At 55.4% G+C, this 26,777-nt stretch overlaps 4 protein-coding genes and 1 pseudogene across 7 annotated transcripts; 1 reads left to right on the top strand and 4 right to left on the bottom strand.

The window, feature by feature from the left end:
* Nucleotides 1–654: 654 nt before the first annotated feature.
* Nucleotides 655–4,975, bottom strand: LOC133496957 (ankyrin repeat and SOCS box protein 2-like; annotated as a pseudogene).
* A 679-nt stretch (nt 4,976–5,654) lies between these two features.
* Nucleotides 5,655–10,161, bottom strand: LOC133496930 (protein Z-dependent protease inhibitor-like). The gene is made up of 6 exons (XM_061813045.1): nt 10,047–10,161; nt 9,015–9,303; nt 8,297–8,587; nt 7,698–7,971; nt 7,407–7,554; nt 5,655–7,344 (listed from the first exon to the last, which is right to left on the bottom strand). The coding sequence occupies exons 2-6, from the start codon at nt 9,280–9,282 to the stop codon at nt 7,165–7,167; spliced, it is 1,161 nt and encodes a 386-aa protein (XP_061669029.1). The 5' UTR covers nt 9,283–9,303; nt 10,047–10,161; the 3' UTR covers nt 5,655–7,164.
* Nucleotides 10,162–10,664: 503 nt separating this feature from the next.
* xrcc3 (X-ray repair complementing defective repair in Chinese hamster cells 3) lies at nt 10,665–14,069 on the bottom strand. 2 transcript variants are annotated; one of them, XM_061813044.1, is made up of 8 exons: nt 13,682–14,069; nt 12,561–12,698; nt 12,295–12,486; nt 12,069–12,223; nt 11,765–11,977; nt 11,664–11,701; nt 11,019–11,222; nt 10,665–10,982 (listed from the first exon to the last, which is right to left on the bottom strand). In XM_061813044.1, exons 1-8 carry the CDS (start codon nt 14,067–14,069, stop codon nt 10,817–10,819), a joined length of 1,494 nt encoding a protein of 497 aa, XP_061669028.1. In that variant the 3' UTR covers nt 10,665–10,816. The 2 variants fall into 2 exon arrangements, with proteins under 2 accessions (XP_061669028.1, XP_061669026.1); XM_061813042.1 differs by having other exon boundaries at nt 10,665–11,222.
* brf1b (BRF1 RNA polymerase III transcription initiation factor subunit b) lies at nt 12,794–26,502 on the top strand. Of its 2 annotated transcripts, XM_061813037.1 has the most exons (19): nt 12,794–14,189; nt 14,952–15,139; nt 21,320–21,400; nt 21,472–21,645; nt 21,722–21,753; nt 21,817–21,889; nt 22,425–22,574; nt 22,989–23,082; nt 23,148–23,274; nt 23,350–23,389; nt 23,460–23,555; nt 24,002–24,241; nt 24,738–24,805; nt 24,888–24,969; nt 25,058–25,110; nt 25,176–25,429; nt 25,800–25,839; nt 26,094–26,226; nt 26,302–26,502. In XM_061813037.1, exons 2-19 carry the CDS (start codon nt 14,956–14,958, stop codon nt 26,343–26,345), a joined length of 1,965 nt encoding a protein of 654 aa, XP_061669021.1. In that variant the 5' UTR covers nt 12,794–14,189; nt 14,952–14,955; the 3' UTR covers nt 26,346–26,502. The 2 variants fall into 2 exon arrangements, with proteins under 2 accessions (XP_061669021.1, XP_061669022.1); XM_061813038.1 differs by lacking the exons at nt 12,794–14,189; nt 14,952–15,139 and adding an exon at nt 21,107–21,243.
* On the bottom strand, nt 15,382–21,281 carry LOC133496926 (uncharacterized). 2 transcript variants are annotated; one of them, XM_061813035.1, is made up of 19 exons: nt 21,166–21,281; nt 21,056–21,093; nt 20,915–20,989; nt 20,467–20,594; nt 20,254–20,394; nt 20,120–20,188; nt 19,859–20,029; nt 19,649–19,745; nt 19,362–19,585; nt 19,128–19,293; nt 18,847–19,052; nt 18,425–18,542; nt 18,134–18,342; nt 17,951–18,068; nt 17,362–17,531; nt 16,831–16,928; nt 16,636–16,751; nt 15,829–16,572; nt 15,382–15,755 (listed from the first exon to the last, which is right to left on the bottom strand). In XM_061813035.1, the coding sequence occupies exons 1-19, from the start codon at nt 21,189–21,191 to the stop codon at nt 15,430–15,432; spliced, it is 3,240 nt and encodes a 1,079-aa protein (XP_061669019.1). In that variant the 5' UTR covers nt 21,192–21,281; the 3' UTR covers nt 15,382–15,429. The 2 variants fall into 2 exon arrangements, with proteins under 2 accessions (XP_061669019.1, XP_061669020.1); XM_061813036.1 differs by having other exon boundaries at nt 16,831–16,925.
* Nucleotides 26,503–26,777: the final 275 nt, after the last annotated feature.

The raw sequence follows: 26,777 nt of genomic DNA, 5'->3' as shown, positions 1-26,777 counted from the left end.
ATGTCAGTATTTTCCCAAACTTCATCAGTGGATAAGCAAGAAAACACATTTCCTGTGAAATTTGGTTAATTTCATAATACAGAACTCTGTCAATTGAATTCGATTTTCAAATGAGAGGAAACGAGTTTACATTTTCTGTGTGAAATTGGACGTCGCAGAGACAACAAATGAACCTTGCTTTTATTTTCCCATTGCGAGTCCTTATTTCCAAATATATATTTAAATGACTGACTTAAAATTGAATGATTTTTATGACAAAACATGCTTGATTTTTTTTTTTTTTTTTGCTACGTTATGATGACAGCGCTTCACAGCATATTTTGGGAAAAGTTAACGTCACGGAAATCGGGCTCCAGGTAAAATGCAAGCTTTCTTGCTAGTCACGGTATTGTATGTCTTTTGCACTTCGCCTTTTTTGGCTTACCAAGTCGAATTAAAAATCCTTCATGTTACCAGAACTGAAAAAACGTCAAGCTCGCACAACCAATTTGAATTCTACATGCCAAACTTTGAGAAAAGCCAGGCCATAATCCAACCTGTAAAGCAAGAACATTTTGGGAGTACCAAGATGGCGGCCAACTGGCTTCAACCAATCGACGTACTGCTTGATGTGCATGCGCCATCCAGTCTTTTTTTTTTTTTTTTTAAGATCAGTGGCGTAAACACTTGCTTAATGTTATGGAGGACAACTTTTGAGTAAGTCGACTGCAATATTTGGCATGAGCCTCGCTGCCTCCCCCCGTCCCTCTGCCAGGGACCGACTACTGAAGCGACCACAACACTGACGCAAAGTTAACTTGGGATCCTGAGTAGCGCATTGCAAAGGTCTTCTCTCTCTTTCTACTCGACGCCAAAGCGGCCGAGATGACCCGCTCGGCGCCCCGATCGGAACCGCGCTCAGAAATCCCCCGCAGCTTCCCGGTGCTGCAGGAAGCGGACGAGGCCCGCGGGGAGCGGCAGGCCGTCCAAGCGCCGCCGTCCCGCCGCCTGCACGACGCGGACGCGGCACAGTTGCAGCAGCCGCCTCGGCAACGCTGCGAAGAGGACTAAAAAAAACCTAAAAATGTCAGTGGGAAACCTCGACGGCACGGCGAAAGCGCCACGCCGGCGTATTCACCCACTGGCTTCGTCTTTAATGGCGCTCCAGCCGTCGAAAGAGTCCAAGTGGTCCAGCAGGCGAGAGCAGACGCGCACGTGACCCACGTAGTCCAGCAGCACGTCGACGACGGGCCCCGCCCAGCGGCTGACGCCGGGGGCCGAGATCATTTCGCAGAACTGGCGGCACACACAAACACACAATGATCAGATAATGGCAAACGTCGTCCCTTTCTGCGCGTTCCATTTTTTTTTTTTTTTTTTGGCACCCGAGACCCGGTCCAGTACCGAATCCTGGGCCACTCGGGAACAAGTCTGATGAAACGTGGGCTGATCGGTCAGGACGAGAACGTGAGGCACAAGGATGACCTTGTTCAGACTTCACGAACGAGCCCACGGGACAAAGTGACCACCGATTTTCTCATCCAGGTTGTTGGAGTCCCGTTTCAGCTGACCAAGTACCACAAGGTGACAGTCAGCGAAAAGCCCAGTCGGCAAAGCAGGAGACTAAAATAAAAGCAAAGATTGTAGAAGCAAATATGTGAAGATTCCCTCGACTTCTCGCGTCGCTAATTGGCCTCAAAAGTGTGGTGGAAAGCTTGACGCGTGACGCGAATCTTTCTCGCTTGGCACGAGCGGCAAAATTTGCAAGTTGACGGAGCGCCGCGACGGGATTTTCACCTGAACGCTGCGCGTCACCCCCGCCTCGGGGGGGTCCAGGCGGCCCGGGTGCGAGCCCCCGCTTCGGAGCGGCGGGTGCGGGGCCGTTCCCGTACACGCAGTCGAAGCAGGACAGGGCGTCCCCTCCGTTGTCCAGCAGGTACTTGAACGTGGGCAGGTACTTCATGGAGAACATAAAGATGGCGGGGCAGGCGGCGATGCGGGCGTTGACGTCGGCGCCGCGCTCCACCAACAGCGCGACGCTCTCGACGCAGCCTTGCCGAGCCGCCGCCAGGAGCGGCCCGAACGCGTCCAGGTTGGGATCGGCGCCGGCGTCCAGCAGCGCCCGGACGTTGTCCGCGTTGCCGTTGACCGCGGCCCAGTAGAGCGCCGTGCTGCGCCGGTCCTCGTACAGCCTGGAGCGCTCTTCGCACAGCTGGGCGTTGACGTCGAAACCGGCCCGGATCAGCGTCTCCAGGACGTCGCCGCGGTCGTGCTCGGCGGCCACGTGGAGCGGACTGATGCCGGCGCGGCGGACTCTTGCCTTGCCGGTGGCCGGAATCAACATGGACACGATGCTGGGAAAGGAAACGGGAAGTTCGGACGTGCACTCGACACTTTGCAGCTCGCGGACCGGCCGGCGCCATCTTCTGGCTCCTTTGCGGGCGGCGTTGTGCAGTGGCAGCAGTCCCGCTTTTCCGGAGAGGTTAGCGTCCGCTTTCTGGGAAAGGAGGAACTCCACGACGTCGGCGTGCCCGTTTTTCGCGGCTTCGTGGAGAGCCGTCGCCCCGTCTGCGGCTCGACAGTTGGCGTCGGCGCCTGTGGCCCGGGGTCAAAGGGTAAAGGCGGGTACGGGGCTGCGCCGTCGTCGGAGCGACTTACCGTGTCTGACCAGGAGACGCAGAGTAGCCACTTGTCCGCCCTGAGCCGCGGCGAACAACGGCGTGACGCCGTAATCGTCTTTGGGGCCGTGTTGGCCTCCGGCTTTCAGGAGCATCTGGCAGATCTCCAGGTCGCCGCGGCCCGCGGTCTCGTGGAAGCCTTCGGCGTCGACCGCCGCTCCGTGACCGAGCAAGAGCGCCGCCAGCGCCGGGTTGTCCCTCTCGCAGGCTGCGGGCGGGACCGCGGACGGTTGGCCGGATGAAACCTGCGCGTGACCGGACGGCGGTCGCCGAAGGTCACCTTTGTACAGCGGAGTCTCGCCATCCCGGTCGGCCGCGTCGGGATCGACGCCGCTCTCTCCAGCAGAAGTTGGGCGCATCGCAGCAGCGGGGTCTCGCCGCGCCGGCTGCGCTCGTTGAGCGTCCCCGGCTGGGCTGAGCGCGCAGCAGAGTACGTGTCCGCTGGTTAGCATGCTAGCTTGCGGTATTGTCTTGACATACATACGTACATGTTTCTGGATATTGTCGTTTTCCAAGCTGCTGACTTCATGTTTATGATGAACGTGATTAAAAAAAAAAAAAAATCAAAGCCCGGGCAGAGGTTAAAGCCTCGAGGAAAGCAATACCCGAGCGAGTCCGTCCTGCCACTTGACGGCTTTTTTGCGTTGGTGCATTTGGTGCTGTCCGGTATTTGCGATTCTACCCCCTCCCCCCGGCTCTGAATTGTCCGATATTAGCTGGGACGGAAAGAAGTCACCGCTTTCAGGCAGTGGAAGGAAGCGACTCTGCCTGACCTTTTTCTGCGACTTTCTCTTTGGCTGACCTAACGGACGCTAAGTGCAGTTGATTCACGTCCGAGTTTCATCTCTCGCGGCCGACGTCGAGCGACACGAGTTGACGAGTCGCCACCCTCGCGCACCCGAACGCCGTTCAGAACTCGTCATGACGACACCCCTCACGTAAAGGTCATCTGAGTGATTTTGAAACTCGGCGACATTTCTAACTTTGCCTTCATCGGCCAGTCACCAAGAAGGAGCTTTCGCTTCCGAAAAGGTCGCCGACTGCAACAAGAGCAAACGCGGGCGGGGGGCGGCCCACTCTTCTGGGAATCTGACCACAACCTTTTACCTTTTGACTTTGTGTTTTGTTCCGCGTCATCTTTCTTTTTTTTTTTTTTCTTCCCCAACGTGCCTTTTTCTCGTCTCCCGAGTCGGCTCGTTAAGTTTTTGTCTTCGTCGCCCCCCCCCCCCCCCCCAATTTTAACCAATGGGTCAAGTCGTGCCCACTCGTCTCTTCGGTTCGTTTCTATCGAGTCCAGCCCCGCCGTGCTACGTTATGCGCGTGAGGTCGCGCGGCGGTCACCTGACAGAAGGACCCCCGAGGCACGCCTCCCGGCCGTAAAATGCCGCCTGGTGGACGGGAAGCCAGCCCGGCTCGCCGGGCTGCGTCAAGTTGGTTTCGGGAGACGCCAGCAGAACCTTCAGGCGGCCCGCGTCTCCCGCTCGGATGGCTCGGAACAGGGGCTCCTCCTTCCTGACCGACGCGCAGAAAACGGATGCTCACGTGACCTTTGACCTCCGGTTTACGTCAAGGAGAAGATCGCGGCCGAGGGGGTTGGAACCTACTCTGGTAGCTCCGGCGCGACGTGGACCAAAGTGCCGTCCCACGTGCGAAGAGCCAACATCTTCTTCCCGGCGCCGGAAGTGAAGCGGCCGACGGTGCCCTCGAAAGTTTTTCTGCAAGTCGCGCACACACCAGAAGAGGGCGGCAGCCTATCAGGGCGCGACTGTCGGGCGAGCTTTTCGCGTGTGTTTCAAAAGTAAAACAAAACGATCCCGAAGGCCGGAGGCCGGAGCCTCATCTTAACCGAGATGAAACCTTGGAAAAGGAGTTTCATTCTTTCTGTGAGCAAGCGCGCAGCTCCAGACGTTTGCATCTCAAATCATATCATTGCAATGCAAATGCCAAGAATGCGTGATGCCCCCACCCCCCCACCCCTCCGCACACACACAAAAACAAAACAAAAAATGTAATCAATACAAAGAAAAGGAACGGCCTTTCAAAATGGTCACGAATGGAAACCTCGCCTTTACGTCCCCGAAAGCCCCGCCCCTTCAGTCACGCCCTCTCCTGGCCGTTTTAGGCACAACAGAAAAAAAACCGGGTTTTTCGGGGATGTTGCTGGCACGATTGCCAGTTTGGCGGTCGTACGCACATGTGGGGGGGGGGGGGGGGGGGGTTGGCGAGCTGCAGTGGGCGGGGCCTCGCTGCTCAGGCGCAACTGGCCGAGCTCGGTCGACGTCCGCGGAATAATCCTTCCGTCCCGACGGGGCCGCCATGACCACGCTGAGGCGAGCGGGACGGGCCAAAGTTTTCGTGCGTTTCCAGGAGCTAAAGTTCAGCCGCTTTGCACGCACGACAAACAACAACAAGTGCGCTCGTCACATTTGTCAACTTCGACCTTGAGACGTGCACACCAATAAAGCAACGGAAGAAGAATTCTCACCGATCTTTCCCGCAACTTCTTTTTTTAGCAGCCGCCTCTCGTCTTACAGCGCGCGACCTCCGTGCGCGCTGCCGCTACCCTTAGCACATGGGGGGGGGTCCAGCTCATCTTTTTGCAGGGCCCTCGTGAACCTTTCGGGGGTGCTTCCGACTGTCTCGTTGATGGCGCATCGATTCCGTAAGTGACTCAGGGGAGAAACCCGAGAAGGAGGATTTTTAAGCAAACAACAAAGGCCAGCAGGCGCATCTTGGCGAAGCGAGCTAATTGAAAAATAAAAATATTAAAACATCACGAGGACTGATAACGTTCATCAAAATGAGATTTTCATTTTTAATGGACAGCAAAAAGGTCAAAGGTGAGAGCCGAGAGGATGCGTGAAGGATTAGAGAACGGAGCCGTCATGCCGTTCGCCGCCACTGGGGGCGTATTTGTGCTGAGTTCGCTGTGATTGGCTTTTTATAGGCCGGTTAGCTTGACGTGAGCATCGTAGCGCGGACAAATTCACACGGACGCCGGATTCCAAAACTTTATTGTGGCGCCGACGGCCTAACCCTAACCAATCGAGCGAACACTACGTTTTTTTTTTTTTTTTTTCCAGAGAACGACGTTAAACAACGGTGACGCATGCGGGGTGTAAGTGTGCCTAATAAAGTGGCGACTAAAGGTAAGTAGGCTGAGCGCTCGCAGGCGCCGCCCTTGTGGACACTCGCCCCGCCTTCTCTGTTACGTAACGGCGGGACGTCTCGGCGACCCGCAAAGGTTGAATGGAGGCGACTTGACGCTCTTGGTTTGTGGACGACGTTTTCCCTTCCAAACTAGATGGGCCACCTGAAGCGCCGGGCCCGGATCGTCCCCACGTGGGCCACTGGAATGGGGGGGCGTGGCGTCTTTGTTGTCATTTGCTGGGAAGGAAGGAGTGAACGATGGCAATCGGTTCCGTCGTGCCGGCGGTCTCGATCCGCAATTTGGACCTGGTGGCCTCTTTCATCAGACGCCAACATGATGGAAGCGAGAATGGCGCCGGCGTTCCCATTTCAAGGAATGCGAGGGCCATTTCCCGATCATTTGAGCAGACTTTTGGAAAATCACATGAAAATGGGAATTGTTGGCAGGTGGGGGGGGGGGGGGGGGCGAATTCGAACGGGGCCAAAATTTTTGCCAAAGATGCAAATGACATTTTTGGACTTCCAGTGGCATCTCTACTTACCAACGTCTCCAGTAACGGAAAATTCAGCTTACGATTGGCATCCTCGGAAAAAAAATTGTCTCCAGTTACGAAGGAAATTCAAGCTCCAAAAAGGATAAAAGAGGGGCAGCCTCCAAATTCCACCAAACGTAAACATCGTGGATCTGGAGAGCCGCTCTCCCGTTGGCTACCTCCCAGGCTAGAAGGACATCGACGTATACCCATGATGCTTTGCGTTTCCCTCGGACACTCGACTGTTACCGACTCCCACGCTAGCGCACGCCGGTAAAGTCCAACTTTTTTGCAAGTTTCTTCCTTTTTCTTTACCAGCGACCCCAAGAAACGTTCGTGCAATGGAGTCGCGCGCCTACATCGGTACACGTGTTTTGTGTCGGCTGTCAAAGGTTTGCCTCCTCCCCCCGCGCCCCGCGATGCCTTTCACTGTGCCCAAGGCCAAAGGTAAAGAGGAACATCATTTATGTTCCTCTTTACACGATGTTTGAATGCTTACTTTTGGTGGGGTCGGTGGGACTTGGAACGGATTAGGCCATTTACATGTCAAACGCGCTTCTACTTTTGAGAAATTGCGGAAACAATTCATTTGGTAAGTAGAGGAACCACCGCAGCAAGTTTTGCTCCAATTGCTTCGTTTGGCCTTCCATGAGAGTTTCTTATCGAATTCCTGTGAGCGATCGCAACTAAGCAAGCAGCGAGTAAGACTGGCCTGCCGATCGTTGAGGTCGCGCTACGAATGGAACGGGGGACGTTTTGAGAGGCTTCGGCAGTTGCGTTTGGAGTCCGGTCGCCCGGATTCAACCTTAGCGGGTGAGCGCGACTTATTTCTTGGTGGGGTCGCGGACTCGCCCCATCAGGAGCAGGTCGGCGCCGGCCCGATGGTAGACCACGAAGAGGAACGGTCGGTTGACGGTCAGTCGAGGGGGGGGACTGGAGAAGACGGGGGCGGCCCCGCCTCCCGCGCCGCTCTCGTCCATCGACACCGAGGCTTTGTGGAGAACCTGCGGACGGAGCCGACGCGTTAGCCCGCGACGCGGCGACGAGCGCGCCCGCCCGGGCTCACCTCCGACACGGCAACGCCTCCGGGAAGGCCCGCGTCGCTCAGGTCGGCGTCCTCCCCGAAGGCCCGGGCGACGCCCAGGGTGCGCAGGACGTCCGTCAGAGAGTAGGAACGGTCCAACAGGAAGCGCGGCAACTGGACCTCCAACTTCCTGTCCACAAACGGGGAAGCGACATTTTGGAGGCGGCGCAAGTCACTCAAAACTTGTCTAAAATGGCTGCCTGCCGCTGCACCAGTCCCCGACATGTCTGAGCTTGTACTCGTTTCCTTTTCCTGCAGTACCGTGCCACTCACGTCTTCTTGAGCTGCCCGATCCAGGCCCGGATCTTTTCCGGCGTCAGGTGCTCTTCCACGTCGCCGAGGTCCACGCCGTCGTCGGGCAGCACCACCAGGGTGTCCGCTCCGTCCGCCATGGGGAGACGCAGCACGCCCGCCTTCAGCGAGCGGTCGTACGCCAGGAAGTACTTGTCGGCCCGGAACATCATGGGCACGCTGACCACGTGGTACTTGTCCACGTAGAAGCGCTCGTCCTGAGTGGCGCTGACGTTGAACGCCTGACTGAAGCCACCTGGAGGACGGATTTCCCGCACGCCCTGCGTGTTCAGGTACTTTGACATCAAGCGTGGCCGCCAAATGTATTTCGCTTGTCCAGTACTCGGGTCACGACCGGACACGCCAAGTATCGTTGCCGATGTGCCGCAGTGTACTCGCGGTGTACTAGTGGGTCAAAAGTGGCAGTAGCAGTAGCAGTAGAAAGAAAGGGAAAAAAAAAAAAAAAAAAAAATACTAACGCAGCCGAGTCGGTGCAAATACGTCCTGTCGTCAAGCACGGTGAGTTCATTCGTGTTTGAAATGCGCCGCATATTACACACGCTACGTGTACTCGTAGGTACCTTGGTAGGACGCGGCGGTCGCAAGTAGCAGCCGCGTGCCGGGGTCCAGTCCGGCCACCAGGTCCCGAGCCCGATCGCTGGTCTGCTGCCGGGCCCAGGCGTTGACGGCGTCGGCGGTATCCTGCGGCGCGGCGAAGCTGACCCTCTTGATGACGCCGCCGAACTTACTTTGCACGAGAGCCGCGTACGACGCCGACACCTGCGCGCCGCCGTCAACAAACAAGGCCAAGCCCCCCTTCAGGTTGAGGCCGGCGCCGTCCGGCGGCACGCTCGTCGCCGTCGGGGACGGATCTGGGGAGGAGAGGTGCCGGTGAAATCGGCAGGCCATAAAACATTGGCTCATAATGACAATTAAAGCAAATTGTCAATAATTTTAGTCACACTGTATCCCGCTTTGGCTACCTGAGAAGAGTAGAAGACAGAAACACTGCCGGCTCATCGGTACAGCATTAATATTAGTCCTTCTACGCAGGGGATAAAGAATATACGACTGACTGAGCGCAATTCTCTTGGGACGAAGACTTCCCCAACTTTTCGCTCTTGGAGATCGCAACGGCAGAATTTGCCAAAAATTCATCAACGCGCAACGTGAGGAGTTCCGACCCCGACGCCGGACCCAAACGTCTGCAAGCGCTGCTTTTCTTATTCAAAGCGACCCGGCAAATATTCGCTCGTGCTTTTGGGGCTCCGGACCCGATGAACGGCTTTTCCGACCCACCCGGGAGGTCTCGGGGGTCCGACCCGAGCGCCGCCCGCAGCTGCTCCCGCGTCGTCCCGTTGGCGGCGCGGAGCAGCGCCACCAGGCCGCGCCCCGCCCACCCCGCGGCCAGCAAGACGTTGTCGTCGCTGCGGCTCGCCAGCGTCCGATACAAGCGCGTCGAAAAGGCGGAGGTCGGGTCCCCGTCGTCGCCGTCGCCGGACGGCAGACAGCCCGTCGGCAGCGCCAGGCCGAGGACCGCCAACAGGACCAGAGGGGCGGCGGACATGTCGCTCGGGGGGAAGTCCAGCTACACAGAAAACAGACAGAACCAAAACAAGTTCCATTTTCCATTTTCAAAAATACTTTTGGCCACCTTTTTTCTTTTCCTTTTTCAAGGCTTTCGCTGGGGTTGCTCGGACAGGCCCGACCCGACCCAATTAGCTTCAACTTCAACTCAGCTACTTGTCACTCTTTTTCTCAAACTTATTTCAATTCCGAAGGACGGCAGATTTCTCCATAATTCTAGCCGCTTATCCTCACGAGGGTGACGGGAGCGCCGCCGCATATCCCGACTAACCTCGCGCAGGAGGCGGGTCACGACGCCCTCGACCGGTTGCCGGCCAATCGCAGGGCGCAGAGAAACAATGACTTGATTTCCTCAAATGTTTGTTTTGAGCTCAACAGAAAAACGACACCATGACGTACTTTTATGACGTTTTCTCTCAAAAACAAACCATCAGCAGTTTTTGTTGTTTTTTTGGGTGGTTTCTCGCCAGTCTGGTGCAATGCCGCTCACGTCCACTTGGAGGCGCGATGTGGGCCAATTGCTATCATGCATCTGCAGCATCAGGAGCAGTTTTTTGTTGTTGCTTTTGCAGCAGGAGCAGTCTGTCGGTGTTTCTTCGCCATAGTGACGTCACAGGGCAGCACACGAGTCCCCAGCCTGATTTGGGCTGCGACGTTTTGATGCTGTCACGTGTCACGACGCATCTACGCGAGGAGACTCCGACCGAGAGCAACGGAAGTCATCAAAAACAAGCAGCAACCCACCTGCGAGAAGCTTTCTTCTTCTTCTTCTTCTTCTTCTACTACTTCTTCTTGCGGTGGTCCGGGCGTCTTTTGTCTGTCCCGTTGGCTCACAAATTGCGGATCATCGTCAAGTACGCGGCGGAAATAGCCACCGGGCTTCCGGTGGACTCTTCAAAATAAGAGGGACAACAATGACGCCGTTTCCAATTCAAAACATCCGTCCATTTTTGTGAGCCGCCTATCCTCACAAGGGTCACAGGAGCGCCGGAGCCGATCCCAGCTGCCATCGGGCACACGGGGACGGACAACGGTCACCCTCGCCATCCCGCCCGCTTTCAGAGTCTCCGATGAATGCAAGCACGTTGTTGGGATGCGCGAGGAAAGCCGCGCGGGCTCGGGGCAGGGATTCAAACCTCGGTCCCGATCTAATGCGCCTCCACCGTGCCGCTCAGTTCAAGAAACAAACAAAAATCATCAAAAAGTTTTGTCAAAAGTGCCAATTTAAATTCTTCAAATGAAAAAGCGTCGCCGGGTCCCTTCCGGCTTTGCTGAAATCTTCACCGGCAGCCGGACGCAAAACGTACAAGCCGCATTGTCGCTTGCTGTCGTGCTTTCGATGATCTCGCACAAAAAGAAACCTCAGAGCAAAGGCGTGCCCGAGGCAAATGCAATGAATTCCTCCCAACAAAACACAGCCAAAATCCATCTTTTCAAATGTTTTTAATGAGAAACGTTGCACTGCTCACATTTGTTGTGTACAAAAGGTGAAAAAGAAGAAGATACGAAGACGTTCATGACGAAGGCACAAAGTCAGACGAGCGGGGCGTCGGCACCCCCGGGTCCCCGGACGCCCTCCGGCCCCGGGACGCCCTCCGGCCCCCCTCCGGCCCCCGGACGCCCTCCGGCCCCCGGACGCCCTCCGGCCCCGGGACGCCCTCCGGCCCCGGGACGCCCTCCGGCCCCCGGACGCCCTCCGGCCCCCGGACGCCCTCCAGCCCCCGGACGCCCTCCCTCCACACGGCGACGTCCCGTCCCGTCCTGGGCAGATGAGGCGCGAAGACCACCTCCAACCTGCGGAGGGCGCCGACCTGGTCGCCCCGGGTCGCCGTCCCCTCGAGACGCCGCATCATCAGCCGCACCGTCACCTGATTGGCCCACGCCAGGCCCAGCGCCGGGGCCACGTGTGAGGACGAGGGGCTGGCGGACCGGCAAACGCAGGTGAGAGCTTTTCGTGGTCGCGACCCGCCGACTTCCGCGTCGGCGCAGTTGCAACTCGGGAAATTTGGGGTTTCATCTCGGCCCGTCGGGAGTTTCCATTTTTTTTTGGGCTCAATTTGATATTTTCAGTGGGCACAAAAACACCAGCTCTAAAATACGTTTTTTACAATAACCAAAGTAAGTTCTTTTTCATTTGAGATGTTTTGCAGGAGTGCGTGGAGTTTTTCAGCGCTCGGATGTTTTTAGCCTTTTCTCATTTTATCAATTTTGTGTGTGGGTCTCAAAATTATTTTTGCGATACTCATCATTTGAATTTGACTCAAATGCGTGCCACGTTTTGCATTTGTCCCGGGCCGCCACAGAACCGACGGCGGAGCCAACCCGCGTGTGTAAAAAGCCCAAAAGCAAAAAGGTCTTTACCCCAAGTGGTTCTCGGCGTCGCCGAAGACGTCGACGACCTACAAGACGCAGACTTTTGGTTAACGCTCTCGCATGTGACGTGTTTTTCCACGGACGCCGACCTGGTTGACGCAGAGGACGACGGCGCGGAACTGGCGGCAGAGGTAGTGCAGCGTGAACGACAGCGTCAGCAGCTCTTTGCTTTTTTCCAGCCAGTCGGCGCTTCCGAACTCGGACCTGAAGACCGCCGCCACCGAGTCCACCACCACCAAGCGCACCAGGCGGCGGGCCAGCAGGAGGCCGACGCGGCGCCGCAGGCACGACTGCAGCGACGTCTGACGCGAAGAAGAAGAAAAAAAAAAAAAAAAAAAAACCACGTCAGCGAGGATCGACGACGGACGGAGAGCTGATGACGGGACCGCTCACCAGATTGGCGGCGTGCTCCACGTAAACGCGGTCGCCGAAACCGAGGTCGCCGGTCACGGGCGGCGGGACGTCAGCGCGGAGACGCGACTGTTCTCCGATCAGCTGCTGCAGACGTCTGCTGGGAAAAGCGTCCTCCGTGCACACAAACACAGCTCCTACGCACGCACACACGTAAGCTCCACCCCCACCCCCCGCCCCCAAGAGAGTCCGTCATTCCATAACTGACCTGAGTCCAGACCCCCGTGCCGGACCGGGTACTGCACGGAGAGACAGAGCTGCAGAGCCAACTGGGTCTTCCCGACGCCGCTTTCTCCCGACAGTTCGGTGACGCGCCCCACGGGAAGTCCGCCTCTCAGCAGCCCGTCCAACGCGGGGCAGCCCAGGCCGAGTCGGGCGCCGGACTCGTCCGTCGGAAGGACTGCGCACGCAAACGCGGCTCGGTCAGCGTCGGGCGGGGCGCGGCGCGGCGCTCGGGACGAGGTCGGGCGTCACCTGGTACCGGGGGGCGGGGCCCGCACAGGACAGCGGAGGCCGTCAGGAGCCGCCGGACGTCGGCGGCGGACAAGCCCGTCAGCATTTGCAGGTCCGGACCGGACGTGGACAGGACCTCCTGGACCGAGCGCAGGCCGGCTGGAGAAGAAGCGGGGGTCCCAAAGCACCGAGAACCGAAAAGGACAAATTGGGGAAGTTTCCAGAGCCGCGAGATGCGCCGGCTCAGCGGCATTTTAACCAGCTGTCAACGAAAATCCATAACTGCGGTCGAAATATTGATGAGGATTCGGCTCCGGTCCAGTCCGTTACATTCATCGGAAAAGGTTGCTCGAGAAATTGGATTTGCAAACACGGAGGACAACAGAAAGCAGAATGCTTCCTGCTGCTCGCCCTAAAAAACGCAAGTTCCGAGGATTTGGACGAGTTGCGCAGCTCGGAACCGGGTCGGGATTCGGGACCGTGGGCTTAAACTTTCAAGCCCCGCCCCACTTCCTGCGCGCTTTTCTTGCCAGTGCAAAGCTTCTTCCGGTGTCTTGACAAGCGTGTCTAAGTCGAATTTATGATTATTATGAAATAAAAAGGTTTGATAATCACATTAGAGACAGTGAGACTGATGTGCACGTAAAAACATGAATTAATTTCCATTTCTATGAATTGTGCTTGACTGACAGTTGCTGGCGAATCACAAGCGACCAACATGAACAACAACAAACGATGAGGGCAACGAACCAATGAGTCGCTTCACTTAAGTCCCTCCCCCGCCTGCTCATTGGTCATTCGCCGAAGTGAGCGACAACGCGGACCAACAGCAAATCAAAATAGAAACGTCCAAACGCCGACTGCTCGTTGGTCATTCGCCAAAGATTCGGAAGTGAGTGAGGGTTCGGCGGTTCCGTTTCCGCTCCCGGCCGACTCGAGCGCCTCACGGCGGCCAAGCTCGGAATGAAATCGTTTCCTGAACGGAGAGTTCAACAGTTGTTTCGCTAAAAAAAAAAAAAAAAATGTCGTCCTAGACAATGAAATACGATCGAAAGTATTTTGTCTCCACATTCGGCTTCGCACGGAGCTGTCGTCTGAGCGATGGTTGAAATGTCAAAATAAGACGAAGAGAGTTGAGTAACCTCCGCGCAGGGCGCCGACGATCCTCGGGTGGAGCTCCAGCTGCTTCCACGTCGTCGACATCTTGTCCCTCTTTACGAGCTGCTTCCACGTCGTCGACAACTTGTCCGTCTTTACAAGTTCGCCATTCTGCGCAATTTGCTCTTCGGCCACTTTGCTTGGCAGTTGGTTCTCCCGCGCCGGCCACGTCATCAACCTGCGCCGCTTGGCAGCTTTCCATCCGGCCCTCGGCGGAGGCTGCGCCAGGAAACGGTCCACAAGTAAAATGGCGCCGCGGTGATCGATACCGCATCGATATGTCGATCGATGAGCTCGGAGGAAAAAGGGCCGGCTTCGAAGCGGCGACTTGGGCCGAGTGACGTCATCTGACCGCGAAAAGAAACTAAACATTGCTCAGTCGGTCTCAAACGAGAATTTGAAGGCGAAACATGACGACAGACACCCGAGGCCGTCGCGCATCTTTCTGAACGTCCCAATTCAACTCTTGTTGTTGCTCTCCGACTTTGACCGGTGAGTCTTCAACCGCTCTTCGAATTCACAAAGCTGTAGTGAGAAAACGGCCGGCACTAGCTCAGCCTGTAAGACGTTGCACTCCGGTGTCCTAGTACGTGGGTTCGAGACCCACCGCGGAGGTTGTGAAATTCCGCTTCCGTTCACTTAATGTATATTACATGCGTCCAGAGACAAGTCGGCGGTTTTTTTTTTTGTTTTTTTTCTTAGTTTGAGGGCAAGTAACTCACTTCCCAAGTTCATAAAATTTTCTGAAATCACTTCATACAGTTTGGCTGTACAAGCCAAATTATTGCTACCAAGTCAGTGGAATGATCGTGGACTTCTGTTGGCCAAATAGGGTGCGGGGTGGGGGTGGGGGGGCCGCCACAATACGGCTCCATCAAAAATGAAAAGCCCTGCAATTTTTCTTCTCCACATACAACATTTGATAGCAAACAGTCGTGCTTGCTTTGGCTTGGCACTCTTCATTAGTCACGCCGTGAAAATGCAACGAGTGCAATTGAATGCAGACTATTATTATTATTCACCTTCTGTGGGGCTCCACAATAAAAGTATCGCAAATTCTGCTATTTTTCCCGTCAACGGGATTTGCTGGGGTACTGTTGCATCGTCAGTATCGAAGTACAGGTTCAAATTCAGGACTTTGATCCATTTGTGACAACATGAGGGTTTTTTTTTTTTTTTAAATGAGAGGCCAGTCTTGTTCCAATATTTTGATGCTAACCTGTTCTCGCCCCCGTTTGTGACCTCTGACATCAGCGCAATGAGCTCCAGACAATGCAGGACCTGCGGGGGCGCAGACATCGACGTGGACCAGGCCCGGGGCAGCGCGGTTTGCACCGGCTGCGGTTCGGTTCTGGAGGACAACATCATCGTCTCCGAGGTCCAGTTTGTGGAAGTAAGCGGAGGAGTGTCCTCTGCCGTGGGACAGTTCGTCTCCACTGATGGTGAGCAAATACCGCATGCTACTGGCTAAAATTATTGTTCTGTCAAACGGCAGCGTCACAATCTTCATTCGGGCCAATTAATGTTCCCCTAAAAATAGTCATGATTGGAGAATTAGGAATGAGTAATATCCAGTACTGCCTACTGACTGAAAAATGCAAGCATCAACGCAGTTTGTGAAGAACTAGAACGTGCGTGTGGAGTTCGTGGCAGCACGGATTCAAAAAGACAAAGAGACTTCAAATTCAGCAGCACAACTTTGACTTTATTCAAAGCGGACGTCGTCACGGTTCTACATTCGTGCGGTCGCCCCGCCTGAAAACAGCTTCGGTCTTCTTGGACCGGCACCTTCAAATGGTTCCACGGCTCTGACGATTCCATGGTGAATACTAGCCGGGTACTGATCAGAAAGTCCGTGACAGTCGTGTTGCCCGGAGGTCCTGGATTTGACCACGTTTCCGTCAGGCCCGAGGTTCCCTTCCATGAGCTTATAGCGAGCGTTTGATTGCTCTTTGTCGCCGAGATCTGGGCTACCAAGGGAAGACACCCCGTCAGACCATCCAGGTGCCTGTGGCAAGAATCCTCCGAGCTCCGCTCCATTCCTACTTCGAGATGGTCCTAGTGAAAAATGAAACAGTTAGGGCTATCCTTCCACATTTGCGACCAGACAAGGTTCCGGAGGAACGCATACCTGCTGCTTGAATGACTCCCGATGAAGACGGTCCACCCCAGGTGTTCGGCGTCTCCGCCCAATGGCGCAGTCTTGCATCTTCAGGCCGCTTTCCGTTGACAGCTGTTGAATGATCGCTTTTCTGGCTGGGATTTTGGAACACAAGTCTCCTCAGAGGTTTAACTCTGATATTTTGAACATTGTTGACGGAATGATTGTGGCGCACAACTTTGTTGGGGTTTTGGGGGACCGGAATCTTCTCAGAATGATCCATATGAGGAGCGTTGGCTGGTCTCTTGTGCTGGTTTGCCGCAAACATGTGAAAGCGGCCCAAAACCTCAGCGGACCCTTTCTTTAAGAGCCAATGAGCTTCATTCGGCTTGATCAAGTCCCTGTGGCTGAGAGGAGACCAGTCTTCCAGTCCAGTTACATCTGACCTGGCAACGCCGTCATCGTACAAGTCTTTTGCAAGACTTAAGCCGTTCGTCCCTTGCGATGGCCGAAAGCCGCCGTTATAAATCAGAGAAAAGCCATCCTCCAGTTGGCCTTGAGCTGGGGAGGGCAAGAGAGTCGGAGGGGTTGGAACGTGCTCGTCGACTTTCACATCAGTTTGCTGGTTTTCGGATTTAACGTGCGGCTCGCTCGGGGGTCCTGGCCTGGTCGCAACTTTTATTGTTCCCCGGGTTTGTTCCGTTTCTGATGGGCTCCTTTCTTTGCTGGAAACTTGCTCTATACAATCGCGGACATGGGGCATGTTCTTTGGATCTGCGGGACAGGAATTATTGGTCACTCAAAAGAAAACTGACACAGTTGCAGACTTCTACCGACCTGTCAGGCTTCCGAAGACTTCGATTGAACCAAATCCAGGACTTTCAGATCTGGAAATCCGATCCGCAGTCAGTCTGTTAATTCCACTGAGCGGATAGAAGCACCTAACAGTTAACCTTTGGGGTGGGGGGGCAGAAATTCAAAGTTTTATTCACAGGTCGATCTCAGCACTGCCGTAGCTCGGTCCGTCTTTACTTAAACTGAGAATCCCGGGAGATCAAGTTTGGTCCATCTGCAATGAGCTGTCTGTCATGGAGGATCTCGTTTTCGTAAACCACGAAGTCGCCGACCTGCTGGGAAATTTAGACGTCAGACTGGCTCTCAGTGGCTAGGCAGGATAAACTCTTGGTGGTAGTTCAGATTTTTTGGGGGGGGGAAATCTTTTGTAATGTTACTTTATCATTTCAAATGAATCATAGGCGACTTTAAAAAAAAAAAAAAAAAAAAAAAATCAGCTCTAAGAATACATTTGGACTGTTAGACATCGGTGGGTAGAATAGCCAAGTAGTCATCCAAATGTCTAATACTTGTCCGATTGGTGCATTCGAGTGTTCACGTTTGGCGCAACATGTGGAAGTGGCGAAGGCCATAATCGCTAATGGAGAAAAAGCAACAGTTCCTCACATAAATACGCAAGTAAAAAAAAATAGTCTTGAAAATGTAACGCATTCCTATCCCTATGTGGAAATAAGACCCAAAAACAAAACCCAAGTTTGCAAGTTCTACCGTGGCCCTCGTCCCGCAGGAGTCCAGTTGGAACTGGAAAAGCACCCGAGTGGCGTCAGTCTGTTTGGGTCGACAGCTGGGGTCAAGTAAGCTGGTTTTGTCAGGCCGGACCGTGGGCCAGGTCGACGCCGGCGTGGTCACCACCGTTATGACGCCATCTGCAGAACATACTGACGCGCCACAAGGAGCAAGTTGGACAACAGCCTCGTTAGCGTCAATTCACGCAAGATCCGTTTTCGTTAAGGTCGAGCACACCGACAGTGGGTGCTTGACCGCACTTCATCCCTTAAATAGTTTGTCCGGGGAGGCCCAATTGAGAGCTTGCACCAAAACAAAAATGAGAAAGGCAGGGTGTCGGCAGAAAAGAGCAAAAGTACACGTAGACCAAGAATGCACGGACTCCACGCTAATGCATTAAAATCGAGGGATTTGAGGCATCCGGCGGGAGTCCTTTTGAATACATGGGAATTCTCCCCTCACATTTTAGAACCTGAGCACACGTGACGTCACCGAATACTTTAAAGCTAAGCAAATTTGAAGGGCCAGGAGTATCGCCTTGAAAACTAAACCGAGTGTGGTCACAGCTTACCTATCATGTCTTCTGTCTTGAAGCGACAGCGTTTTGATGTGGTGGTCTGAACCTCCAAAGTTCTGCTATCTCGAAGCAACAGCTTAAAGGTCCCATAAAAGTTCAACAAAGTAATGTCCTGAAAGAAGGAAGAGCAATTCAGAGGTTTCATGGCTTTTATTTGCCACCACCGTCGTCACTTACCTCGTAGGTAAAGCCTGCGGAAAATACAGGAACTTCCAGAGTGATTTTTTGACTTTCATTGCGGAGTTTGTAGCCTCTTTGAGCCGCCAGTTGCGGCGTCAGCGGCTCCTGGTCGACGCCCACCTCCCAGAGAGATTCCGCTCGAGGGGGCATGACCGCGCTGAAGACCATTCCTCGGTCTGAACACTGAGCAGCGATCTTTGGTGGAACTTTAGGGGAAGAAGTGATGACCGGTACAAAAAAACCGGGCTAACATTTTTCAGGAATGCGTTTACGTTGTCGTGATCTTACATGCGCCCAAGACTTGAGCTGTGATAACGACGTGATGAAAGTAGGAGACCCCCTGGGCCGTGTTGCTCAAAGTGAAGTTGACGTCGATGGAGTATTGAACCACACCGTCCCCCATGTACTGTTGAAAGACTTCATTAGTACACAAAATACTTTTGGGCTAATTCTCATCCTAAATCTTGGATGACGATACCCTAAAGAATGTTAGGAAGTAAACGATCGAAAGACGGCCATTTGCAATTCAAAGTAAAAGCTGAACCTTTGTTTTTCCAACTAGAAAGACTTTGTCCAGTAGTTGGTGGATCTCCCCCCCCCCCCCCCAGCAACCCACAAAAATGTATTTTTTTTTTTTTTTTTTGACTGACTTCCATGCCGTCCCTTTTAATAACAGGCAATATCCCAAAATCCTGTCCCAGAATTCCTACCTTCTCGTGAACGACAGCATCTGAAAACGGCAGCTGGAGTTCGTAAGCGCGACTGCCGTTCAGGTGGACCACAGGGCTGACAACGAAGCCACCTTCTGTTGCCTCCGCCAGCATTTGCTTCCTATTAACTGTCACTTCTTCTAAAATGACATCACTCGGAATGTTTCCCAGGTAGATCCTGAATAGCCCCTCGTCACTGTCAGTCTCTGCAGGAAGAAACCACAGATTGCGCAGACATTTTGTTCCAAGTTAACAAAGTCTCTCACGAGCGGGAAACTTACGGTTAAGGCTGAAGGGCTGCCGACAGAGCGGCGGCGTTTGGAGCACCCTGAGAATTTGAAGTTTGGTGTCGACGCTGCTCCCGTCTTGATACGCCGCTGAGAACCGGTGTTCATAGAGCAGAGAGATCACAAACGTCTCCTTGTACACGTTGTCTACCACCGAACTCTGGAACAATACATCCAGAAACCGCCGAGTCTTCAGCGAAAGACATACATCGGAAACATTCACGTTACCTTTTTGTAGCCGCCCTCAGCCCCAAAGGGTATCAAGATTTGGACCAGGCGTTCTTGCTGGACTAGACTAAATCCTCGAGCCGCAGCGCTCTGCTCGTCCAGCCCCACGCCTCCCACCTTCAGACTATGCTGCAGGCTTTTGAATGTCGCGCCCTCCTCCACGAGAGGCCTCAGCACCCGCGGGACATCCCAGACCAGCCGAGCGCCGTCGTAGAATGCGGAATCTGAAAAGTTGCGTGCGGAACACTTTGTACCAGGTACCGGCCATTTGCGAAGGAAGGACTTACTGACTGTGCAGGCCATGGTCATGTCAATGGTTAGCACCATCAGCTGCCGCTTGTAGAACAGGAAGGCACCGACAACTACGACAGGGATGCCGTCCACCTGACCGGTCAATAAAGGAATGGCACAACGTCAGCGGGTCGGCTCAGGCTCATTCGGAAAAGGAGGACTTGAACGTTGATGACGTCCAACAAGTTTGTGGCGCAACCACCTACTTGGGTCAGCTGCGCTTCAGCGGCTTTGTACGGCGCTCGAAGCACCGCCCTCTCGGCGGTCAGGGTCAAACCGTAACCGCCGCTCTCCGCCTCGGCGACCGACATCGAGGTCAGGCGCCCGTCACCCTGCCGGAACATCAGCCGAGCGGCCCGGCTCGCCGTCGTCAGAGCCTGCGGGAGGCACGCAGTTTTGGAAAGGGCCGTCTGACAAAAGCCGCAGTTGGAGCAGACCAACGGCGGACTGAGAGAGCGAGAAGTTACCTGCGAGACGGCCCCCTCCCACGCCGGACCCGGCCGGGCGGCGCACGAAGCTTCCCGCTGGACGTTGACCTGACGACGTGCACCGACGCAGCAGTAAGCCGCGCACCCGAACTTCGACGAGAGCGCCCGCTTACCTCCATGTAGTCCTCCTCGCACACCATCTCTCGGCGGAGCCGGCTCGGACCCGAACACACGGCTGAAACCGGGCGGCTCGTCCGCTCGGAAGCGCCGTCGCCCGCCATTACGTTAAATTGGAAGCTGAACACTTTGTCGTCCTGAGCGAAAATTGCCGTCGACCTTACACTCAAAAAAAGACCAGAACACCGGTCCGGTCCGGTCCGAGCTACCTGGATGGCCGTGAAGCAGGAGTAGTAAGAAGCTCGGAAGGTGGTGCGGCCGCCCGCGTCCGAGGCGCCGATGCTGTAGCCGCAGCGAGAGGCCACCGCCGCGCCGATGGCGTGCGCGCCGTCGCCATCTACGCCACCGTGGAGAAAAGGTCGTAAGCACGCGTGTGGCTGGGATTGAGCAACAAAAGCATAACGGATCCTCCCAAAGAATCTTTACACGTGGGAGGGATGGATGGGGGGGGGGGGGGGGGGCAGTACTGACGCCTGCATGAAGCCAAATCAACTACTATATTCCCACCCCTCGTCAGTCCATATTTGTGTTCACCAATTTAATTTTGAAGGGAGCCTTTTTTGTAATTTCAAAAAAAAAAAAAAAAATAGCAGAATACTAAAACGTTGTGTTAGCACCGCAACAGTTTTAGCAAACATAGCAAGTCGCGCAACTTACCGACGGCCTCGAAGCGGACGGGCTCTTTGGACATCACCTGGATCCATAGAAAACGATCCCGACAGGCCCATTCCACTAGTCCGAGCACACACGAAAATCAAATAAGACCGAAGACCGCCGCGAGCCCAGCGACGGGCTTACCTTGGACCGCTGCGCTGGTCGAGCAGAGAAACGCGAGCCTGCAGAGAAAAGGGGCCAGTTTGTCGTCTTAAGCGGGACGCAAAAAGTCTCGTTCGTCCGTCGAGACTCACCCGAGGAAGAACGCGGCCGTCCTCATCCTGAAAGCGAGCCGACTGCCGCCGAGGCCGAGGTTTGAGCCCGGCGCCCAGGTGGGCTGACGAGCGGGTCGCCCCGGCAACGGACGAGGCGGCCGCACCAGGCGCTGATTGCGTGTGCGTTTGTCAGGTCCGGCAAAGACTCCGCTGCTCGGTTCCGGTTTCCACACGAGTGTCGGGAAAGAGTCCCGAGCGCAGACGCTGCAAAGTGGTGAGTTGTTATTTTTTTTGTTTTTTTTTTAACGCGCCAAACGTCGTCGAGCTGTGACGTGCGTGCGTCAGGCCGACGGCAGATCCATCACCTCGGCAACCAGCTGCAGCTCAACCAGCACTGCCTGGACACGGCCTTCAACTTCTTCAAGATGGTGGTCAGCAGACACCTGACGCGCGGACGCAAAACCGAGCACGTCATCGCCGCCTGCCTCTACCTGGTGTGTCGCACCGAGGGGACGCCGCGTATCCCTTTCACGCCCGCATTTGGCGCTTTTTCTTGCCGCGAGCCGCGAACGTTTCCTGAATGGGTTCTCGTCAGACATGTTGCTGGATCTGAGCGACCTGCTGCAGGTAACGTACAAGAATCCAAGAAGAAGAAACAGACGTGCTGGCTTTCTTTTCTCTTCTCTTCAGGTGAACGTTTACATGCTGGGGAAAACCTTCCTGTTGCTGGCTCGCGAGCTGTGCATCAACGCCCCCGCCATCGGTGAGAACTCCTCCGGCGGCCGTCCTCGTCGAACGCGCCGGCGCTCGTCCGGCGTTCCTCGGTTCCGGGCGGCTCGAATGCGGATCCAAGCGCTTTCCTCCCCCGCTTGTAGGAATAATGAAGGGAGTTTTTTTTTTTTTTCTCAACGAGATGATGATGTTTAGCAAAATAACAAATGATAAGAATGTTTTGTTTTTTTTTTTTTCTTAAGACGGCAGCTGTAGAGGAATTTTCTTTTTGAGCAAGTTCGACTTCCTCGTTTTGCGCTAACCTGTTTGGTCACCTGACCTTCTTGAATATGGCGGCCTAGCGCGGTGCGATGACGGCGGAGGCTTTTGTGCGGCGCCATCACCGTGAGGAAATCTGCTCGAAAAACGGTGCAAAAAATAACTCGAGTGGGCAGAAATTCCGTCGAAATGTCCAAAACGGCTCCGCGAGCGGCTTTTTGCAAAACGGGTTGCGTTTGCCTGCGAGCGCCGAAAGGGGCCCGATGTACTGAAGGCTTTTAACGTCGGGTTCCGTTTGGGCCCTCCAGATCCGTGCCTGCTGATACCTCGCTTCGCTCACATGCTGGAGTTCGGGGTGAAGACTCACGACGTTTCCATGACGGCCCTTCGTCTGGTTCAGAGGATGAAGAGGGACTGGATGCACACGGGCCGCCGTCCCTCCGGACTGTGCGGCGCCGGTACCCACTCGATGAATGTTTTGGCGCCGGTCGTTTACTTTGTGTAGTCACGCAATCTTTTTCTGGAGAGCTTTTGAAAGTATCGCTGAGCTTTTACGCTGCAGTTGAAAAGAACTACTCCTAAAACGTGGAAAAAGTTTGAAAAGATTTTAATCGTTAAAGGCCAAAATGATCACGCAAAACACACGAGCGCCGCTGGAATTGACACAGAAGGCGGCACGAGCGCGCCAGGCCGACCGCAAAACAAAATTCCCCGCGTGGACATCGATCGATCACATTTGTCGGAATCTTTGCTCGAGCTAAGTTCAGCGCCGTCACGTCGTGACCTTGGGCCTTCTTCGCGGGGCCGAGCGACGGAAAACGTCCCGGCCGCACGGAAGTTGAGCGCACGCCTTTGTCGCCGTCGGTCTTCAGCCCTCCTGGTGGCGGCCCGCATGCACAAGTTCCGGCGAACGGTGAAGGACGTGATCTGCGTGGTCAAAGTGTGCCAGGCCACGCTGAGGAGGAGGTGAGGAGGCGACCCCCGCCCGGGTCGGGACCCCGGCGCTGACCGCGGCTCCGCTCGTTTCGCAGGCTGACCGAGTTTGAGGACACGCCCACCGGTCAGCTGACCGTCGACGAGTTCATGAAGGTGGACCTGGAGCAGGAATGCGACCCGCCGTCCTTCAGCGCCGCTCAGCACAAGACCAAGATGCAGCAAGTGGGCACCCCCCCCCAACCCGCCTTCATCGGCCGCCCGTCACGCGCTCCGCCTCACGCTTCCTCTCTTTCGCAGCTGGAGCGGGAGCTGACCAAGAAGTTGGACGAGGTCGAAGGTCGGAATCGGCCCGGCGGTCGGGGTCGGCCCGGAGTCCTCCTGACCTTTTTCCCGTCTCCCGCCCGCAGGAGAGATCAACTGCTACCAAGACCAGATCGAGAGCGAGCTGGAGAAGAGCCGCCCCAAACTCCAGGGGATCTACGCCGCCTACGTGTGCAAAACGGGTGAGCGCCGCGCCGGAACCGATCGACGGGCCCGCTAGTTTGACCCGACGGAACTCCTCTAAATTAAGCAAGAAGCATCGAAGGGACACGAAAACATCGCCGACGGGAAAAGGTGCCAAACTACTTCGGGTTCAGACGACGGTGGGCCTCGACTACCGAAAACCGGCCCATAATTGCACCAAGGACGGGTCGAGATGAACGAATTCAAGGGAGAAGAAAAACACACCGGAAGCTTTTGCAATACTTTGGCCGTCCATATTTGTGGACCTTCGTTCAGCGCAGAAAAATGTCGACGTGGTTTCCTTTGCGCGTTGTGATCTTTGTCTCGCTGCGTAAAAACGAAATTGGGCAGCAAGTGAGCTGACACCCCCCCCAATTTGAAAAGGTCGATTCAAGCGAAATTGCTCCCTTTGTCCAGACTGAGGTTTTTTTTTTTTTCTTCGCAGAGCCTCGAGACGAGGACATCCCGGAGCCTTCGTTGTCCGACGCCGAAGATGGCGACCTCCAGTGCGCCGCCCGTCACCTCACGCAGAACTTCCTGTGCCAAGTGATGCGAGAAGAGGAAGGGCGGGGCCAGAAGGACGCCGACGCCCCCGTTGCCGCTGTTCTGGAAAGTTCTGCCGCTTTGGAGCTGCAGCAGAGCTTCCGGATCTTCAAGGAGGACCACGCGGGCGGCGACGTGTCGGGTGAGGCGGCGGTCCGACGGTTTCACGCTTTCCGAGGTCACGGGTTCGAATTCCTTCCTGTGCCGACTTCGTGTTTGCCACAGTCGACTGTTAAAAAAAAAAAAAAAATTGGAAAATTGGAAAATTTGGAGAACGGGAATAGTCGGCAGGAGTTCTGGAAAAATCCCTCAATAAAGGTGAATGGACTCCAATTAGGAAGCGCACTCAAATATGACTCACTTTGTTTGAGCTTCTGCTTTGGAAACGTTTTCAAATGAAGCCAAAAGTGAAATTGTTGCCGATCCTTCCGTGACTTCCTTCGTCCCTCATGCCAAAACGACAAAGTTGTGCGTGAACGCTAACGTTTGTCGGCTGTATGCGTGCCCTGCGATCGGCTGAGGGGAAACGTGAAATAGTTCTTTGAATATATGGAAGTAACGCAGCGCCGCTGTAGCGAGACAAACGATTGGCCGGCGACCACTCCCGGGAGCTTCTTCCTCGGTGTCGTTTCCGACAGACGGAGACGAGAACCCGGAGGGCGGCGACCTGGATCTGGACGGGATCGACGAGCGGGAGATCGACAAGGTGAGTCGAACCGCGCGGGAAGGAGGAAGGAGGAAGGTCGGGCGTGGGCGCTGGCGCTCAGTCGCCGTCGCGTCTCCCGCAGTACATCCTGAGCGACAAGGAAGTCCAGGTCAAGACCCGCCTGTGGATGCAGCAGAACCAGGAATACCTCCAAGAGCAGAAAGGTCCTCCTCACCTTTGAAAAAGCCCAAACGACGTTTTGGCGCGTTTGCAGTGAACACCTGGCCGACCTGCCTGGTTTGTGCATTTCAGAAAAAGAAGAACGAATTCGAAAGGAGAAGGAACAGGGCACGTACAAAGAGAAGGTTTGTGTCCCTCCGGCGCCGCTCACGAGAGGAACCCGAAGGCCTCACCGCCGCTCCGCTTGCAGGTCAGCAAGCCGGCCGAGAAGAAGAAGAAGAAGAAGAAGAAGGACAGCATCCAGGCGTCGACGGCGGGCGAGGCCATCAAGAAGATGCTGCAGAGGAAGAAGATCTCCAGCAAGATCAACTACGACGTCCTCAAAGACCTCAACGGCGACGAGACCCCGCCCGGGCCTCCCGCCGGGAAAAAACGCCGCGGCAAGAAGACGGACGGCGAGGCCGTCGCGGACATGGCCGCCGGCGCCTGCGTCATGGAGAAGAGGTGACGTCGGCGGACGCGTCGGGGAATTGAGCTAGCGAGGGCGCCGCCGGCGTATCCCGGCGGACCCAAAGTGCGTCCGAGTCGGACGACGCCGTAGACTTTCCAAAGTGTAAGCCTCGGGTTGGTCGCCATCGACCTCGCCCGTCGTCCGACGCCGGCTGCCCTCGACAAGAGCCGAAAAGAAAAGATTGACCGGCGTGAACGTTTTCCCTTTCGGAATCAGCGGCAGGACCTGACCCGGCCACCCGGGATCGGTCGCCCGATCTGAAATGCGAAAGTTGGCTCGCGTCACGCACTTTTTGGATCGGGCGAGACGATGGGCCGTCGTGTTCCCTTCCTGTCGCGTGAGCGCCGTCTCTTTTGGTTGCAGGCTGGGGCCGCTGTTCTCGGGACCGGCCGACGAGATCAAGGTCAGTTCCTCGCCGGCGCCGCGTTGTCTGCAAACGTTGCAACTCTTCCCGAATGGGACATCGTTACGTGGCGAGATCGGATAAGTCAAGATGAAACTGCTGCGATGGGAACGCGCCGGCTAAAAGACGGCAAACGAGGTCACGGTTGAGAATAGGGCGGCGGGTCACGTGACCGGAGAGGGCCAATCACAAGCGGCGGCCATTTTTGGAACGCGTCACCGTCGTCTCGTCGCTGACCCAAGCTCACCCGACAGGCGGACCGGACCCGGCGCGCGGTCCCCGCGACGACGGAAGCCCCCGCGGCGCCGGAGACGGAAGACGAGGAGAAGACGGACGAAGACGACGAGGACGAGGAGGATTGCGCCGGCGCTCTGCGGCTCGCCACCTGTCAGTCGGCGCTTCAAATTTCCAATCGGCTTCGGGGGGACTCGTCGCTCAACGCGTTTCTTTCTTTCTTTCCAGATTTTGGCTGCGGCGGCGCCGACGAGGACGACGAGACCTTCTAGCTGCGTCGTGCCGTGCGGAGGTTTTTGCGTCCCCGTCGAATGTGGCCAAGCGCGCGTTTGCGTTTGTTTGGGCCGACTGCACTTTTGTGAAGTTTTCAAATTGCCCTCCATAATGTTGTTCTTTTTACATTCAATACAATGAAACTGGTTTTCGTCACACCGACTGTCCGTTGTACTGTTCTTCGTGGCCGCCTGGGGGCACTATAATACAAACATTAACATATATATAAGAGTTGCGGCGTCACTACCGAGTGACGTCAATGGACCAATGTTTTATTGTCCGAATGATCCTGTCAACATTTTCTGCAGTCGTCCAAGAAAGGAGGCTGATGATCAAGAAATGTGCAAACGGGCCTAGAACGCACATTTGACTTTCCAACAATTCGGTGGTCCCGCCTGTTTGTTTGGGAAAGGGGGGGGGGGGGGGGGGGA

The sequence above is a fragment of the Syngnathoides biaculeatus genome, chromosome 23, assembly GCF_019802595.1.
Source record: "Syngnathoides biaculeatus isolate LvHL_M chromosome 23, ASM1980259v1, whole genome shotgun sequence".
Lineage (NCBI taxonomy): Eukaryota > Metazoa > Chordata > Actinopteri > Syngnathiformes > Syngnathidae > Syngnathoides > Syngnathoides biaculeatus.
The sequence above is the reverse complement of the archived record's forward strand: the minus strand, read 5'-3'. Positions and strand labels throughout refer to the sequence as shown.

Excerpts from the sequence above, each read along its gene's own strand:
- LOC133496930 (XM_061813045.1), bottom strand. The coding sequence starts at position 9,282 with ATGTCCGCCGCCCCTCTGGTCCTGTTGGCGGTCCTCGGCCTGGCGCTG. Across the intron at positions 8,588-9,014 it reads GGACCCCCGAGACCTCCCGG|ATCCGTCCCCGACGGCGACG; the intron begins GTGGGTCGGAAA and ends TCTCCTCCCCAG. Across the intron at positions 7,345-7,406 it reads GAGGCGTTGCCGTGTCGGAG|GTTCTCCACAAAGCCTCGGT; the intron begins GTGAGCCCGGGC and ends CTCCGTCCGCAG.
- xrcc3 (XM_061813042.1), bottom strand. The coding sequence starts at position 14,069 with ATGTTTAGTTTCTTTTCGCGGTCAGATGACGTCACTCGGCCCAAGTCG. Across the intron at positions 12,224-12,294 it reads GCACGGGGGTCTGGACTCAG|GAGCTGTGTTTGTGTGCACG; the intron begins GTCAGTTATGGA and ends GTGCGTGCGTAG. Across the intron at positions 11,978-12,068 it reads TGGAGCACGCCGCCAATCTG|ACGTCGCTGCAGTCGTGCCT; the intron begins GTGAGCGGTCCC and ends TCTTCGCGTCAG.
- brf1b (XM_061813037.1), top strand. The coding sequence starts at position 14,956 with ATGAGCTCCAGACAATGCAGGACCTGCGGGGGCGCAGACATCGACGTG. Across the intron at positions 23,556-24,001 it reads CGCCTACGTGTGCAAAACGG|AGCCTCGAGACGAGGACATC; the intron begins GTGAGCGCCGCG and ends TTTTCTTCGCAG. Across the intron at positions 24,806-24,887 it reads ACGAGCGGGAGATCGACAAG|TACATCCTGAGCGACAAGGA; the intron begins GTGAGTCGAACC and ends CGTCTCCCGCAG.
- LOC133496926 (XM_061813035.1), bottom strand. The coding sequence starts at position 21,191 with ATGAGGACGGCCGCGTTCTTCCTCGG. Across the intron at positions 20,395-20,466 it reads CCTGCTTCACGGCCATCCAG|GACGACAAAGTGTTCAGCTT; the intron begins GTAGCTCGGACC and ends ATTTTCGCTCAG. Across the intron at positions 16,929-17,361 it reads CCTGCGGGACGAGGGCCACG|CAGGTCGGCGACTTCGTGGT; the intron begins GTAGAACTTGCA and ends TAAATTTCCCAG.